The 17,639-nt window shown below is 48.0% G+C and overlaps 6 protein-coding genes across 6 annotated transcripts; 3 read left to right on the top strand and 3 right to left on the bottom strand.

The window, feature by feature from the left end:
- Positions 1–2,001: 2,001 nt before the first annotated feature.
- Positions 2,002–3,807, bottom strand: LOC117897844 (geranylgeranyl transferase type-2 subunit alpha). The gene has a single exon (XM_034806910.1). It carries the CDS (start codon positions 3,731–3,733, stop codon positions 2,204–2,206), a length of 1,530 nt encoding a protein of 509 aa, XP_034662801.1. The 5' UTR covers positions 3,734–3,807; the 3' UTR covers positions 2,002–2,203.
- Positions 3,808–5,251: 1,444 nt separating this feature from the next.
- Positions 5,252–5,713, top strand: LOC117897597 (BPTI/Kunitz domain-containing protein-like). The gene is made up of 2 exons (XM_034806555.1): positions 5,252–5,366; positions 5,430–5,713. Exons 1-2 carry the CDS (start codon positions 5,285–5,287, stop codon positions 5,621–5,623), a joined length of 276 nt encoding a protein of 91 aa, XP_034662446.1. The 5' UTR covers positions 5,252–5,284; the 3' UTR covers positions 5,624–5,713.
- A 1,093-nt stretch (positions 5,714–6,806) lies between these two features.
- Positions 6,807–8,581, top strand: LOC117898367 (luciferin 4-monooxygenase-like). Its single transcript, XM_034807704.1, has 2 exons — positions 6,807–7,480; positions 7,544–8,581. The coding sequence occupies exons 1-2, from the start codon at positions 6,819–6,821 to the stop codon at positions 8,496–8,498; spliced, it is 1,617 nt and encodes a 538-aa protein (XP_034663595.1). The 5' UTR covers positions 6,807–6,818; the 3' UTR covers positions 8,499–8,581.
- A 23-nt stretch (positions 8,582–8,604) lies between these two features.
- Positions 8,605–9,786, bottom strand: LOC117898792 (microspherule protein 1-like). The gene has a single exon (XM_034808429.1). It carries the CDS (start codon positions 9,784–9,786, stop codon positions 8,605–8,607), a length of 1,182 nt encoding a protein of 393 aa, XP_034664320.1.
- A 578-nt stretch (positions 9,787–10,364) lies between these two features.
- On the bottom strand, positions 10,365–12,250 carry LOC117898336 (luciferin 4-monooxygenase-like). The gene is made up of 2 exons (XM_034807660.1): positions 11,566–12,250; positions 10,365–11,501 (listed from the first exon to the last, which is right to left on the bottom strand). Exons 1-2 carry the CDS (start codon positions 12,225–12,227, stop codon positions 10,541–10,543), a joined length of 1,623 nt encoding a protein of 540 aa, XP_034663551.1. The 5' UTR covers positions 12,228–12,250; the 3' UTR covers positions 10,365–10,540.
- Positions 12,251–12,574: 324 nt separating this feature from the next.
- LOC117898279 (luciferin 4-monooxygenase-like) lies at positions 12,575–15,206 on the top strand. Its single transcript, XM_034807534.1, has 2 exons — positions 12,575–13,249; positions 13,304–15,206. The coding sequence occupies exons 1-2, from the start codon at positions 12,576–12,578 to the stop codon at positions 14,271–14,273; spliced, it is 1,644 nt and encodes a 547-aa protein (XP_034663425.1). The 5' UTR covers position 12,575; the 3' UTR covers positions 14,274–15,206.
- Positions 15,207–17,639: the final 2,433 nt, after the last annotated feature.

Here is a 17,639-nt window from a genome sequence, read left to right as displayed (position 1 = left end):
ATGAAAAGATGAGCCAAATGTATTTGGAAACAAATATTCCTTTCAACTGCAGCTGAAAGGTGAAAGGTGGGTGGGCTGCAGTGGCTGTGTACACACATGTCCCCTGACGACCAATTCTTAATTTACAATTCGATAAGTTACTATTGTGAAAAGTTATTTCTTAATCACATCGATGGGATGCTCAACCACTCCCAAACAACCTCAAGCTACGAAGAGCACAATTAGTTGTGGTGTAATTACAATCGAGACGCAAATTCATAGCGAGGCAAATGAACCGAAAACATTTCGAATTAGCTGTTCCCTCTGTGGTTTCAAGCGCTTGAGTTCGGGCCTTTAACTCAACTGATTTCCCATTCATTTAATCGCAACCGCTTAAGGAGAGCAGAACGAACCGAGCCCAAGTCGATAAATAACCCTTGCCGAAAGTGATACAATCCGGCCCAAGCCGACCCCTTCTGCATTTGCGGCTAAGATATGGCATCACGAGTGGCGTCTATCGTTGGCACACATCCCCGGAGTAGCCGTTTCCCGTCTGCTCCCATTGACGTGCCCCATTAATTAAGTTTGTGCTGCTGTGCGTGCAGATAAGATGCAGTGCCGCCTCAAACTCCCAGGCTCCGCACTGAGCCCCTTTCCTGCTCGTGCAATTGACTTAATAATTGGCCCCAAACATTTTAATGAGCAGCTGCCTGTCAGCGTCACGTTTTCCGGAACGGCACGATGTCGGAGAAGACGGAGATGAAGGAAGATATTGCACAATATTTGCAAGAAATGGCATTGGCATAATTAAGAGGATGGGAATGCTCAGCGTTTGCTCAGGGTGGGCTCGGGGGAGTGGCCCACTTCTCGAGACGGGATCCGCACATAATGTCATCTGAGTGAGGCGGAAATTTGAATGCCAAGAGTGTGCTAATGTTAATATGATATGCAGCAGGAAATACAAGCATCATCCGAGCATTTCCATATGCTCGCCCCAGCTCCATTAAATTCCAATGCACAAACATTGCGCATACGACGTGCATGCCTGTGCTTGTGCAGCAAGCCAGGTGACAGATGCAGCATGGCCACACCACACCTCTTTCCAACGCCCACACTCACCCTCACCCTCAGCCTCACTCTTGCCATGTGCGTTAACACCTGAGCAACCAGAGCCAAGCAAGACATCTGGGATCTGCTGCTCCATTCGCTCTACGCTCCCCATTCCCAACTCACCACTCTTCGGGCACGTCTGGCGGCCTTTCACACGCCAGTCAAACGTTACTCGGCTCTGGTAGCCCCCGTGTCACTTGCCCCTGCCTAGCTGCCTTCGTGCGGCTGTGGCACGTAATGACATGCGGCTGCCAATGTTGTGGACGCGCATTCAGCAGCGAGCATCGCCGGCGTCTCCAGTGCCTTGCATAATTTATACAACCCACCCAAGCCGCCAAAAAACCGCAAATCTCGCAGCGCTTCGTTGCACACATTGCAGCATCGGTGGCAACACCAACAGCCCGGGCAACAGCAGCGCATGCATGCCTCAGCTCAGCCACGTTGAAGCTTGAGGGACCGCTTAAAGTAGCCATTGTCACTGGCACGACAACGACATATTGATGGCTATCCGACTTATAGCGAAAGTAACACGTTCCTCTAATAGATGGGTGCGAGCTGACAGGCGTTTTAAAGGACATTTTACCTCAATTTATAATAGGTTCTAGTTTTCAGTTAAATGAATGTTAACATCACAAATATGCATCCAAATGTATGTAAGACATTATTTATCTTCATGTTTATTTATTACATGACTCGCTGTAGTCTGGCAATGGAAGGGAATAATTAATTTAATGGAAACGGCTCGCTCTTGGGTGACTTCTTGTGAAATGATTAACTTCTACTGACTTGCCTCTAAAATCCTGACTGCCTGCTGGGCCTCTTCTGCTCTCCTGTTCCTGCTGCTGTTCCTCTCAATATGCCAACTGGGCCACTCCTTCTTGTCTATCTATTATTGCTTTCAAATATGAATAGTTTCACAAATGCTCGTTTTATTTACATAAATATTGTATGTATCATTATTTATAAATAGTTTTAATTAATAAATCGAATGTGTTTACATCTTTAGTATAAGTCGGAACAATTTCACCATACGAAAAACCCTGAAAGCCTAACTGAACACCTAATGGAAAATGACATTGGTCAGTTATTATAAATATATCTTTGTTGATTACTCCTACAACTTCAAGCCTGCGAACGTTTGCGGCAATCGGTCGCCCAGTTCCTCCTTGAGTTTGGCGGGCAGCTCCAGTTCATCAGCAATTGCCAAATACTGGCCATACGGCAGCGAAGTCAATGCCGACTCCGCTGATAGCTCAAAGCGTTTGGGAAACTCGGTAGACGTGACCCACTTGGCCAGCTCTAGTTCCAGGGTCCAGCTTGCAGCCAAATCCTTGTAGTAGCCCTCCCGCAAGGCATCAACCTTCTGCAACTGCACCAAGTGGTCTAGACTTCTCTCGTGGTTGGCGGTGACATCGATGGCTCGCATTAGCAGGGCACTGGTGAGGAGGGTCCACTTGCTTTCCGGCTCGTACTCCAGGAGATCGTAGCAGGACTGCAGCTGCGTCTGGAGTTCCTCGAACAGCTCCTTGCTGCAGCTGGAGGCGGCATGGGGCGGCACAAAGTAGAAGGCCCCGTCGCCAGTGGGCAGCGGCAAGAGTTTGATCTCCTGCTCAGCCAGCTTCAAGCAGTAGGACTCATCCTTTTGGTAGTCAATCGATGTCTGTGTTCTCCAGGTGGTTCTTCTGCTGTCAGCAGGCTGCCAGGACTCCAACTTCAATGTGTGCTCGTTGCTTGCAAGCTCAACCTTGAACTGTTCGAAGTCCGGACAGGGTTTGTTGAATGCTACTACTGCTCCAGTTGCTCCCATGCGAAAGGCAACCACCTTGGGGGGCTGGTCCGCTTGGGCCCCACCGCCCAGCAGCCAGCGCTGGTAGAACCAGGCGCTGCTGTCGTTGGGATCTGTGAAGGCGGCGGTGAGCACCATCTCCAGCTCCTCCTGCAGCTTCTCCTCGCTCATGGGTCGGTCGCGCTGCTCGTTGGGGTAGAGCTTCGGCAGCAGGAGGCTGCGGTGATGCCAGCTGGAATAGTTGGAGAAGTTAACCTTGATCTTCTCGGTGCAAAAGTCCAGCTCCTGCTCGGCAGGCACGGCCGCCTTGGCGGTCACATAGCGCCGATAGTCCCAGGTGTGGAAATTTCGCTCATCGTATTTCAGATACTTGTTGCAGAGCTGCACCTCCCGCTCCCAGTCTGCCTGAGGATTGTGCTCTAGTGTCCAGCAGCGATGATGCCAGGCATTGTACGACTTGGGATTGACCATTAGACACTGTTCTGTGAGGGTTAGCTCTTGGCCGTACACTGACTGCAGTTTATCCTCCTGTTCCACAGGCTTCGCCGCCGACTCTGCTTCCGCTTCCGCCTCCGCCTGCACCTCGTCGGACTTGCTGGATTCTGTCGCTGCCGCTGCCAGCTGCTTGATCTTCTCCAGCACACACTCCCGACGAATGTTCCACAGGGTGCTCACGTCCGGATTGCGATGCAGGATTTGCACAGTCAGGCCGAGCATTTCGTCATCGAGTTCGCCTGCGTCGCGCTTCTTGAGTATCCGTCCCATGGCCGCCCGGTAGGCCCGCACCTTGAGCGCGTGCTCCTTTTTCTTGCGCTCCCGCTCCTCCTCGGTGGTGCGTACTTTCACACGGCCATGCATCGTATTTTGTTAGCAAATTTGCAATTTTTGAAAAAATTAAAAATTAATAATAAAGTGACTAGTGTGACCGCGGAACTATCGATAAAATATACCGCAAAACCCTCAAAAATATACCTAAATATATTATTTCTTTTAAAACATATACCGTAAATATACCGTGATGTTAAATCATATTCCTCGATTTTGATGTTCTATTTAATATTACTAGCTTGCAAAGGCTTTAAACACTGAAACAATAACTTAATCTGTTTGAAGAATCAATTTGTCTTATTATAAATACTTTTTTTATTAAATTTATGACCTTATATTTTACAAATTTGTATTGAAGTTTTTCATTCAAGTCAACCCTTCTGGAAGCAAGGGAGCCTTGTCTTCAGTATGTAAATGTATGTAAATTATTAAAAGAGTCACATGTATGTTAACTGATAACATTAAAAAATTTGAAATAAAGGAAGATAAAGTTCAAAGGTTTACAAAGCTAAGGGAGTCCTAGCGTTTATTAAGCGTTGGTATAACGTAAATCTTAACCAAGTTCCTCGATTTTGATGTTCTTTTTGATATTACTAGCAATACGAAATAGGAATATTGATTTTGAGATATTGAATATATGTAACTGACCTAACACAGGAAAAGGAAACAATCGACAAACACAATATGGTATTTTAGCGTGTGCTAAAGTATTTTTAACTGTGCTGCACGGTGCTCACTGACACAAGCTGTACGCTGGCAAAGCGAACCATAGATGGCGCTGCACATCGCACATTTGAATTCATTGCTGGCAATGATGGCGCTGCACACAGCTCATGTGGATTGGTTGAAAATCTATCCGAGACAGCCAATAAGCCAATTAAAAATATAAGCGAAATAATTAATTTAATTAATAGTCTTCGGCGAAACTAAGATTTCGGTGCTCCGTCGATCCCCTCGCCCATCACTCTACTACATGATACCATACATTTATCATGACATTGAAATCCAATCGGCTTCCTTTATCCACATACAAATGTTGCGCAAGCTGAAATGATTGTATACTTTTCAGATGCACTATTAAACCTTTATCCACGCCTTGGTTCCAGCTACAGAAACGATCCAGATCGATGAATCTAGAATTCTTAAACGTCGGCGACGGCTGGCGCCAAAGTTCCTAAAATTGCCACCGAAATTCCTAAAATTGCCGTCGAAGTTCCTAAAATTGCCACCGAAGTTCCTAAAATTGTCATCAGAGTTCCTAAAATTGCAGTAAACAGTTTTGCTTTTTAATTGTCTCTGGCATGGAAAATTTCCGCGGATGCTCCGGTACGAGACTGCATGAAAGAAGCATCTATAAATAGCTGCACTTGTCGATATTGATTGTACCCTTTTACCTTATTGATATCCAGAGCAGGTTACCCATTGAAAGGGGTCCCCTTTCACAATACGGGTCAGACTATTGTGTCGTTGTTTTTGATTAACTGGTGAAATGACTTTACTGCCTGAAAACGTATACTATATGACCCGAAACCCGATCGATCCAACAGTTCAAATCGAACATTCAGCCCGAGTCTATTAAGAATGAAGTTCATTTTGGTTTTGGCTTGTCTGGCCCTTTATGTGGCCCACGTCTCTGCCCAGGACAACTGCCGTGGCCGTCCCGGTAAGTTAAGATCACTTTATTTTAGAGCCTAACTTATGGGAAAATATTTCCATGTTTCTGCAGTGATCCAGGTATGCACTGGCGGCCGGGATGAAGGACACAGCCGTCATAGTGCGTGTCGAGCGAGATTCATGGCCGAAATGTGGTGGTACAACGCACGCGCCAGGGACTGCCAGAAGATGAGGTATTTGGGCTGTGGTGGCAACAACAACCGCTACTGTTCCCTAGCCAGCTGTCGCCGTCAGTGCAGACGCTGATAGGTACCGGTAACCGTCCCGTCCTGATGCTGATTCTTTCTTGATCTTTTGTCTTTATTAACGATACTGATGTAAAATAAATAATTCACTCTTCAGCTGAAATTTTTTAGCCTTTCGATCGCGGCTCATGTGTAAACATTACTACAGAACATTCAAATGCGGCCAAACTTTCGCTAAGGGATTTCGTATTACGCTTTTAATTCTTTGTTCGGTAAGTTAACCTGCCTGAAAAATGGTTAGGATGAGATTTTCGATGCAGAAAACGCCATTGATTGATGCATTTTTTTCCTCCACTGATTCGAAGCAACTTTAGCTACCTGTAAAGCATAAAAGACCCTCTTGGGTTACCATCCGCAAAATCAGGCATTGTTCCCATATCGATTTGCTCTTAAAGCAAACAAATCTGTTATGATCGCTTTTCTCGTCAACGCATACAGCACAATGTGAACTCTAGAGAGTCATCAATGGAACCGATTTACAAGTTTCAGTTATCAAACTACTGAATTTATTATTTATTTACATCGCCTCTTTCTTCAATGCACAATGCACTTAATAGTAGTCCATTCAGATGGCTACAGCATCGCTGCAGTCGAATATGTCTCAAATATTTGTGAAATATAAATACAATATATCCGGATATCCGGACTAATGCATATACTATCTTAGCACCATTCCGAAAAAGTTATTTTTCTGTTATAATATAATTAATTCCGGTTTTTTTTTAGCGGAATCACTCAAGGGTGCCGCAGGATTTTACTAGCCAACAGTGCTGCAAAGTGTGTAAAGTAAAACCAAAAAACCGCAGCCTGACACAAGCTGGCGGCCTGCAAAACAAGGCATAGATGGCGCTATATGTGCTCATTGGAATAATTTCTTGAGCAGTGCTCTTTTTCGGCTAATCAATTGCAAATTGTATAATAACATTCCGACACGTTCTTTAGCCTTAAAAGTTCCATATGTTTATAAAATATTTATACACCCAGTATTTGTAAAGTGCAAGGGTATATACAGATCAAAAGAAGAGGATCGTCCTCGACAACCCCCATCAACTGCTTCGATTCTTACAAGCACATATACTAAGGTTCGCATAAAAGGTTGTAGATTCGTCGCTACTCTGTCGGAGCGTTACTTAATCCCTTCTATAAAAGGGATCGCCAAAACGAATTGCCAGCAGTCGAAAGTAACAGCTCGGAGAATGCCGTACGAGCCGCAAATCACCTTCGATGACAAACTCAAAGTGTGGAGTGGAGGCGAACGATCTAACTATTTCGCTCCGCACCTTTCCATTGGGGAGATCATCTTTAGGGAGATGGAAAGACACCCAAAGCTCATTGCTCAGATCTCAGCCACAGAGAATACCATTTTGACCAGGGAAGAGGTTCGTCTCAATGCGATGCGAGTGGCTAGCTACATGCGGCGACTTGGCTTAAAGCAAACGGATATCGTGGGACTCATAGCCAGGAACACCACGCATCTGGTGGCCGTGGCCTATGCCTGCTTCTTCAATGGGATGCCGTTCCACTCGCTGAACATCTCCTACGAGCAGGAAACCATTGAGAAGCTGTTCAGCATCACCAGACCCCGACTGATCTTCTGCGATGGAGATGAGTACGAGAGAGTGGTGGCTGCCACCGAAACCCTCAAGCTGGATGCCACAATCATAACCATGCGTAATCACCCATTGAGTTCTCTTCGTATTCAGGATATTCTGACCACACCCATTGAGGAGAACTTTCAGCCATCCCATCTGGAGCAAGGCCCCGACCAGAGCTTGGCGATTCTTTGCTCATCTGGTACCACGGGCGTACCCAAGGCGGTTACTGTAACCAACAGTCAGAATTGCATATTCCCTGGTTTGTAAGTCTATCGGAATGGTCGATCCACACGGTTTCTACTACTGGCAGTGTTCTCTTCTCGTAGCCTCGTCCCCACGGATACTGTTCAGTACACGCACAGCACCTTGGATTGGTTTTCGGGCCTCTCCGCCATCATCAACGCTGGAGTGTTCAGCACTACAAATATCATTGCCGACAATGACTTTGATCCCGCCTTCATGTGTCGCATGGTCCAAGAGTACAAAATCGGGTTAGTCTTTCAGTGTTCCTCCCACATGGCAATGCTGGCCAACTGCCCGGAGCTCGATGAAGCTGATCTGTCGAGCATCGAGCATTACATTTTCGGTGGCTCCCGCTGCTCCCTCCATATTCAGAATCGACTGCGTAGCCGCCTCAAGGGGCAGCTCATCTTCAGCTATTCCATAACAGAGCTGAACAGCACTGGCACCTTGAACCTACACTTTGATGAAAAGCCCAACTCAGTGGGTCGCCCAGTCCCTGGCAATAAGATCAAAATAGTCAATGAGCAGGGTGTGGCTGTGGGCCCAAGTGAAGTGGGTGAAGTGTGCCTCTTCAATGGCCAGCATTGGTCTGGCTATTATGGCGACCCAGCGGAGACGCGTACGATTCGAGACTCTGAGAAATGGTTTCACACCGGAGATGTGGGCTGCGTTGATGAGGATGGATTCCTCTTCATAGATGATCGCAAAAAGGACATGCTCAAGTACCAAAACATCATGTACTACCCCAACGAGATAGAGACAGTCATCTCGCAGATGCCCAGCGTGGCCGAGGTCTGCGTATTTGGCATTTGGAATGCGGACAATGGCGATGAGGCGGCAGCCTCTGTGGTGAAGAGGCACGGCACCCATCTGCACGCCCAGGATGTTTCAGACTTTGTAAGGAAACACATCGGGGCCAAGTACAAACAGCTAAACGCTGGCGTCATCATTGTAGATGATCTGAAGCGAAGTGGGAATGGCAAGACGAATCGACGCGCCAACAAGGAGCACTTTCTGAATGTTCAAAGGAGCAAATAGCTTTGAGTTCTTTTTCCTAGCATAAATCTTTGATTATTATTCCGCGTATTGTGTATTTTTGTTTGTAATTAAATCTATTATTTTCTAGCCTCCAAACTGCTCTCATTTACTTGGCTCTTGCAAATTCCTTCAATGGTTCCGATGTCTTGACGTACTGCTTCCGAACGGCAGCGATGGCATCGGGGTTGATGATGAACGTAAAGGTCAGGCCGCATATCTCCACCAGCATGTTGTCCTCGAGCCGCGTCTTGTGGCCCGTCAGCAGGGGCTTGCCCTGCACAAAGATTTCCCGCTTGCCCGCATTGGCAATGAAGATGAGGCCATCGTTGCGCAGCTTAATGGTGCCCTGGAGGCGTGACACCTTCTCGGCCGGACCCTCCAGTGCCAGGTTGACATCCACCTGCCAGTCGGAACCCTCCTTGCCGTCGCGCCCGAAGTTGATCTCGGGATGCTGCATCAGAAAGCGCACCCGATGGCCGCACAGACAGGCAATCGTATTGTTGTCCAGCTCGCGAGGGCCACGGCCAGAGTCCACCAGGACGGACATGCGGGATATTTCGTTCTCCAGCAATCGAATGGAGCGCTTGTTGCGCCGATTCTGAAGCTCCAGCTCTGCCTCGAGGGCCTCGTCGATGGGCTCGTTGACATTCACGTGAAAGGCCTGCGCCTCGGCCTCGGAGAAGCTCTGCAGGTAGGGCGCCAGTTCGGCTGCCGGAATCACCTGGTCGGGCAGCAGCATATACTTGCACAGATCCTGCCAGTAAAGGTGCAGATGGTGGGCCGTGCGTTCCCGCAAAAAGATGGCCGCATTCTGATCGATGAGCTCCTGAAACTGCTGCAGGGTGGGGTCTTCCGTGCTCTTGATGGTCATGATGAGTTGCTCCTCCTCGGGACTGAGTATCGTGCGCGCCCTAACGGCGGCCGCCGTCTCGGGGTGCAGATTCTCGATGGCCGACATGGCCGTCTGCGAGTCCATGGGCGAGAAGAGCAGCGCCTGCCAGCGCTGGTGCACCTCCTTGAGCGAGAACAGGCACGAGAACTTGCACACACGATGGGCGACCTTGAGGTCATTCACCCTGTCCATGGCCGTTAGCAGGGACAGGTCATCAATGGGCTTCCAGCGGCTAATCATGTGCACCTTTGGCTCATCACTTTTGCGGCTTTTGCGGCGCTCATAGAGGGCGGCGGCATCGATCTTCGCTCGTGAAACATTCTGTATTGGACGCAGTTCCATCACGTTGCCACTCGACGTATCCATTTCCTGCTGCTTAAATTTTGACAGCGACATTTGGGACAGAAATAACTATAAGGAAAATTCAGACATGAAGTCCGTGTGCTGCACTTGTCCAGAGCTCATATTTACCTTTACTTCAGACAATATCTAATGGGAGTTGCTATTTGGCGTGTTTTTCTGCTTCTCCTTCCTAACTCCAATTCGATTTTATGCTCCTTTCTTCACCTCTAACGTTAGGCTATTTTACTTCTGCTGCAAAGTGCAAAGTCCCTGTGAAAAAAGTGCTGTAAATTATTGCAAAACGCTCTAGTGTTGTTTAACTATCAAATATTTACCAGAAATAGTGTTGAAAGTGGTTTCTTATCCTTTTTTGAGCATCATACAGGAAAAGGTTGTTAAGGCCCAGTTCTCGGATGCGCAAAGTTTTCTTGCGACAGATTTTTCGCTCTGTGACCAGTATGACCAAAGTAGACAAAGTGATGCTCTCTGGGTACACTGCTTTGTGTTTGTTTACAAAATTAAACCCGTTAAAAATTTAAATTTGGTATGAAATGCACAGAAATGCAAGAAAACTGAGTTTTTTATCTCTTTATAAATTGCTCATATGAGTACCGAGTTTAAGATTCATAAAATAGAAATTAGGGTTTATATATTAAGTGGATCAAAAATCGATTACAATAACAGGAGTATTTTAGGTATTTTTGCTCAAATAAATTTAAATTCTTAGGTCTTGTATTTACACCTCAAACGATTTCTTTATATCGAATCTAATATCACTATCCAATTACCCCTGTATCGAATGTTCTCCCTAAGCTCTCCTATTGGTGACCTCCAGGAAGTGTGCCTTGGTTGCATGTCGATTGGTTTTCCCATTGGCACTGCGCTTCAGATCATCCACAATGATGGCTCCTGCATTCAGTTGCTTGTACTTGGCATCGGTTGAGTCTTTGACGTAGTCCACAACATCCTGGGCGTGCAGATTGGTTCCATGTCTCTTTACCACCGAAGCTGCGGCCTCATCTCCATTGACCTCATCCCACACTCCGAAAACACAGACCTCGGCCACGTTGGGCATCTGGGAGATGACTGTCTCTATTTCATTGGGATAGTACATGATGTTGTGGTACTTGAGCATGTCCTTTTGCCGATCAATTATGTACAGGAAGCCATCATCGTCCATGTACCCCAGATCCCCAGTGTGCAGCCACATCTGGGCGTCCTGAATTATGCGAGTCTCCTCGGGATTTCCGTAATACCCCGACCAATTCTGGCCATTATGGAAGCAGACTTGACCCGTTTCATTTGGTCCAAGGGCCTCGTCCTGTTCATTGATTATCTTTAGACTGATGCCTCGAATCGGCCGCCCCACGGAGTTGGGTTTCTCATCAAAGTGAAGATTTGTGCAGCCCACGCTGTTCAGCTCCGTCACCGCGTATGCAAAGTGCAGGCAGTCGTGGCTAAGGCGACTACGAATACGGTTCTGCACCTTCAAGGAGCAGTTGGATCCGCCATAAATGTAGAACCGAATGCTGGACAGATCAGCTTCATCGAACTCCGGACTGTTGGCCAGCATGGCCATGTGGGAGGGGCATTGAAAGATGAATGTGATCTTGTACTCCTCGATCATGCGACACACGAAGGCAGGATCGAAGACATTGTCGGCAATAATGCTTGTTACGCTGAATACCCCAGCGCTTATGATGGTAATAAGACCCGATATCCAGTCCAGTGTGCTGTGTGTATACTGCACATCATTGGAGGTCAGACGACTGTGACGAAATGAAATATAAACTTTATAACTGAGTCTATCTCTGTTAGTTCTTGTCTACTTACAAAAAGGTCAAGAGAATCTGTTGACTGTTGGTTACAGTAACCGCCTTGGGTACGCCCGTGGTACCAGAAGAGCAAAGAATCGCCAAAGTCTGGTCGGGGCCTTGCTCCAGATGGGATGGCTGAAAGTTCTCCTCAATGGGTGTGGTCAGAATATCCTGAATACGAAGAGAACTCAGTGGGTGATTACGCATGGTTATGATTGTGGCATCCAGCTTGAGGGTTTCGGTGGCTGCCACCACTCTCTCGTACTCATCTCCATCGCAGAAGATCAGTCGGGGTCTGGTGATGCTGAACAGCTTCTCAATGGTTTCCTGCTCGTAGGAGATGTTCAGCGAGTGGAACGGCATCCCATTGAAGAAGCAGGCATAGGCCACGGCCACCAGATGCGTGGTGTTCCTGGCTATGAGTCCCACAATATCCGTTTGCTTTAAGCCAAGTCGCCGCATGTAGCTAGCCACTCGCATCGCATTGAGACGAACCTCTTCCCTGGTCAAAATGGTCTTCTCTGTGGCTGAGATCTGAGCAATGAGCTTAGGGTGCCTTTCCATTTCCCTGAAGATAATCTCTCCAATGGAGAGATGAGATGCGAAATAGTTAGATCGTTCGCCTCCACTCCACACTTTGAGTTTGTCATCGAAGGTGATTTGCGGCTTGTGCGGCATTCTACGATCTATCAGTTATCGGTATTGTGTTTGAACTGTTGGCGTTTAGTGGCTGCTGGCCCCCTCTTATAGAAGTGATTGCAGGAGCACACGCTCCGATATTCTGGGAAAGAAAACATAATAACCGTACACGTGTGGCCGGTACGCGGGATTTCTGTGATCATCGTAATAGTGCCAACGTGGGAGAATGCCGAAAAGTTTAATTTCCATTAAGCGCATGTTGAAAGTTATGCAAATGTTTACCGGCGAAACCCCGCTCTGACGGTTTCCCTTATATTTTATTATATGCTCTATAAAAGGGAACTCAAGCACGATGTGCAAACAGTTTTAATTGTATAACGATTTCAGATGGATCGGAGAATGCCGTACAAGCCGCAAATCACCTTCGATGACAAACTCAAAGTGTGGAGTGGAGGCGAACGATCTAACTATTTCGCACCGCACCTTTCCATTGGAGAGATTATCTTCAGGGAGATGGAAAGGCACCCTAAGCTCATTGCTCAGATCTCAGCCACAGAGAAGACCATTTTGACCAGGGAAGAGGTTCGTCTCAATGCGATGCGAGTGGCTAGCTACATGCGGCGACTTGGCTTAAAGCAAACGGATATTGTGGGACTCATAGCCAGGAACACCACGCATCTGGTGGCCGTGGCCTATGCCTGCTTCTTCAATGGGATGCCGTTCCACTCGCTGAACATCTCCTACGAGCAGGAAACCATTGAGAAGCTGTTCAGCATCACCAGACCCCGACTGATCTTCTGCGATGGAGATGAGTACGAGAGAGTGGTGGCAGCCACCGAAACCCTCAAGCTGGATGCCACAATCATAACCATGCGTAATCACCCACTGAGTTCTCTTCGTATTCAGGATATTCTGACCACACCCATTGAGGATAACTTTCAGCCATCCCATCTGGAGCAGGGTCCCGACCAGACTTTGGCCATTCTTTGCTCCTCTGGTACCACGGGCGTACCCAAGGCAGTGACTCTCACAAACAGTCAACAGATCCTGTGGAGTTGCTCGTAAGTTCACCAAGTCAATCCAACTGATTTCCCTTAATGTTCTACCCTGACTAGTGCCATGCCAATCGATGTTGTCCAGTACTGCCACAGCACCTTGGACTGGTACTCGGGACTCTCCATGTGCATCAACTGCGGAGTGTCCAGCACAACGAGCATTATTGCGGACAACAAGTTCGATCCTGGCTTTCTGTGTCATATTATCGAGGAGTACAAAGTGACATTCCTTGTGCAGAGTCCTGCCCAAATGGCGATGCTGGTGGGCTGTCCAGAGTTCGACTCTGTGGATCTGTCGAGCATTTGGCGTTGTGTCTATGGAGGCACTGCCTGCTCCGTGGAGGTACAGCATCGAATGCGGAGTCGCCTGCAGCAGGCGGATTGTCTGGTCTTCAGCTACAACTTGACGGAGATGAACAGCCTGGGGTGCTTGAACCATCACTTTGACGAGAAGCCCAACTCCGTGGGCCGCCCGGTGAGAGGAATCAAAGTGAAGATTATCAATGAGAGTGGCGATGCACTGGGCCCGAGTGAAATGGGTGAAGTTTGTTTCCACAATGGCCAGCATTGGTCGGGCTACTACGGGAATCCCGAGGAGACGCGCTCAATGATCGACTCTCAGCGTTGGCTGCACACCGGGGATCTGGGCTACATGGATCCAGATGGATTTCTGTATCTCGTTGACCGCAAGAAGGACATGCTCAAGTACCAGAGCATCATGTACTATCCAAACGAAGTAGAGAGAGTCATCTGCCAGATGCCCAACGTGGCCGAGGCCTGTGTCTTCGGAGTGTGGGATGCGGTCAATGGCGATGAGGCTGCTGCCTCTGTGGTAAAGAGACCTGGCACCCAACTCTCGGCCCAAGATGTTGTGAGCTTTGTGGGAGAGCATGTCGATGCCACATATAAGCAGCTGAATGCAGGAGCCATCATTGTGGAAGAACTGGCACGAAGTCCGAATGGAAAAACCCATCGAATGGCCACAAAAGAGCACTTTCTGAAGGTCACAAGAGGCAGAACATTTAATTAAATCCTCTAGGATGATTGTGGAGTACTTAAAGGCAATAAGTTGTACGGGGAACGACTCAAATGAGCTCCCAATATTCATGTATTCGTAAGTTCCTGCTGATCTCAGGGTTATATTTGCATTTGAATGTTGAATTTTATTCGTCGCCTGTGCTGGCTGCCTTGATGTGTTCCTTCCCATGCTGGCCCGTTTGACCTGACCCCTGCCTTTGAGACACTGAGGCTGAAACCAATCAACCCTGATGAAAACCCCCCACCCGAGCCGAGCCGAGCCGAGACAGACCTTCAGTTTAAATCGCCTGCCTTTGTGTTTGGTGTTGTCATAAAAATAGAAATCTCGCTTCATTTCATTGCCTTTGTTGTAGCGCCTCGTTGTTGTTGCTCCTCCAATTTATGTGCCCGGCCGACAGCCGTCGCATAGTCCATAATCCGTCGTCCAACGAGCAGAGAGCTCCGTGCTCCGGGCGGAGTTATATGATATCCTCGTACGAGGATGCACAGCGTTTATTTTTCACCTAAGCTGCGGCCGTTTGTCTGTGTCTGAGTCTCGACCTGAGCCTGAGCCTGAACCCTCCTCCGCTGCTGGTCTCTGACCTGTTAGCCGGATTAGGCCTGACACGGGGAGCAACGGGAACCCACATGAGCATTTCAGATGCTCGAAAATCAGTCATAATATTTCAAATTTCATAAATTGATGCGTATCACATTAGACGCGACGCGACTGCCATGGGCATGGGATGGGAATGACGGCAGCAGGAACTCCCCCGCTCCCTGCCTTCCCCGTGGGTGAGCAACCCTCGGGCGACTGACTTTGATAAACGCGTTTTCGGCGGGGGGAGCAATGTCACGCCCACATTTCAACGCGTCGCGCAAATTTGCTGTGAAAAAAGAGAAAGAAAAAAAGCATGAAGAAACCTTAAGAAGAAAGGAAAATAAATATGTATAAAAAATGTAAGTATGTATTCTGGGGTACATAAGTACATCTTTTTATATGGGTTTGTCTGCATGTAGATATATTTCCTTTGATTTTGCTGCACGATTGATTTTCTCGCACCCCCAACCAACCGCATCAGTGGAGCGGAGAGGAGAGAGTCCTGTTCATTCGCACCTGCTGCTGCCGCCACTCCTGACTCGTCTGAAATTGTTCCCCAGACGAAGGACTCAGCTCTTGGCACTCGGCTTTGCTCTTGTCTATCCCTTGAACGCGAGAGTCCTGCCAGCGGTCCTTTTGCTTTATTTTATTTTATTTCCTTTTTGCTCCAGCCATAAAACAATAAAAGAGATTTCTGTATTCGCTCGCTGGAGAAATGCTTTTCTAATTAAATTTTATGACTTGCCTGATGAAGTTTTTCTTCTACTGCTCGTTCCTTCACGACTGGAATTGAACTATTGATTGGTCACGAAGCGAATGGAGCGGCAAAGGAGGTTCCTTCTTCGAGGGATGATCCCTCAGCGGAGTTGCTGAAGTTACTGCCGAATGGAGCATAATGATGCCTGAATTTGAAACAATAATTCATTGAGCCAATACCCAGAAGCCATTAAATGTACGAGTGGGTACTGCAATGTGTGTAAATTCGATGGGAAATAACGATTCTCTGCAGACCCTTTATCTTTTTAAATTGTGCATAATTTGTACTTCCGCATGAAATGTTTACCCTGGGCATGGGGGAAGCTCTGAAGCAAACACATTCATAAATTAGAATGTAAGTTATCATTTATGGCACAGCAAGCAGGGGGCACATCGAGCACTTGCTGCACTTCAATTTCCCTACCTTCAAATGCCATTTAACTTGGCCATTTCCCATGCTGTACACCCAGCGTGGCCGTGGCCGTGGCCGTAACCTCGCTCCAAGTGTTACCATCAAATGTGTAATCCAAGCGGACCTCAAGCGAAAATTCAGTGGTTTCTCTGCCACAGCAGCCCACCCACCCAGATTGGCAGCCAGGCAAATTTCAACAATTTTCAGGCATTTCACTTCCACGCTGAAAATTGACACCTAATGCCCACGCAAGGGGAAACTCTCGCAGCCAAGTGGGGGCCATTCCCTCAGGTTGTTCACTGGCTTTCCACTGGTCTTCCACGGGCTTTTCCTCTGGCTCTTCTATGGCACTCCTCTAGTCCATCTGGTCGTCCATCTAGCCCATCCCCTGGCTTGGTTGGCTTCAGCGAATGCGCAAGCAATTGACGTAAATAAGAAGCAGCCTGGCAACGTCAGCGCCACGATGACGACGCCTGTAACCGGAGATGGTCTGGGAGTACCAGGAGTACAGGGAGAGTGTGCCTTATATATATATAGTTGTGTCTGTGTGTGTGTGTGTGTGCATATGCCTTGGCCACAGCTTGAGCTTTGAAATTGGAAAAAGTTATGCAAATCTGCTGACGACAGGACAGGAAACGAGCGAGCAATGTGAAGCACAAGAAGTGAATTAGTTTTTATATATTTTTTGTGTGCAATTTATGTGTGTGGGCAGGACGAGGACCAGGAGCAGGAACAGCACCAACAGCAGCACCAGGAACAGGACCCCGGCGAGGACATGAAACTTTTCCCCTGTCTAACTGTCGATTTCTGTGTGCGCAATTATAATAATTGCAATAATAACAACAGCGCCAGCAGCAGCAGCAGCAGCATGAGGAGGAGGAGGATCTAAGCCACTCTGGTGGCATGCAACGTGACGGGAGCCGCAGAAGGGTGAGGGTGAGGGTGAGGCAGCTTCGTAGTTTCCTGCCCCAGCATCCGTGTGCGTAAATCGCTTCGTTGTTTACCCAGAGCATTAAAGGCTTTGCTGCCGCACAGAGCAACGCTCAGGGCAAGGACACGGCGGAGATGGTGACGGGGGAGGGGAAGGGGCGCATAACGTGCCTAAATAAATAGCCAGGACGTGGTGGCAGGACCAAAGAATATAACCGGCTGACTCAGGCACCAAGGCTTTAAATCGTCATCTCCCAGTGTCCTGCGTCCTGTGTCCTTCGGCCGCTGCCCGTTTCCCGTTGTCCTAATTACAGCTGGCAACGCTTCGCTGGCCCTGACAGCATTTACCACCCCAAAAGTGAGAGGAATCCCAGTCCCAATCCCCTCCTGCCCATCTCAACGTGCTTAATGCCAATTAAGCGTTTGCCAAACACCCAGCCCTGCCCTGCGCTGCCCTGCCCTGCGCTGCCCTGCACTGTCAGAGTGTCACCCTCTTCAGTGAGGCTTTCGAAGTGCTCCCTTTGGTCCCTTGCGATATTTACATTCCGCTTTTGATATTTCGCATTTCATTGATTTCGTTTTTAATAATTTTGATGCCTCGGATTACTGTTGATTTATGCTGCGAAACAGGGAATTCCACTTCTCTGGAATCAGTGTCAGTCGCTCTCCCGAAAGGACGT

This window comes from Drosophila subobscura, chromosome O (genome assembly GCF_008121235.1).
Source record: "Drosophila subobscura isolate 14011-0131.10 chromosome O, UCBerk_Dsub_1.0, whole genome shotgun sequence".
Lineage (NCBI taxonomy): Eukaryota > Metazoa > Arthropoda > Insecta > Diptera > Drosophilidae > Drosophila > Drosophila subobscura.
Note: the sequence above shows the minus strand (reverse complement) of the source record. Positions and strands in the feature narration are given on the sequence as shown.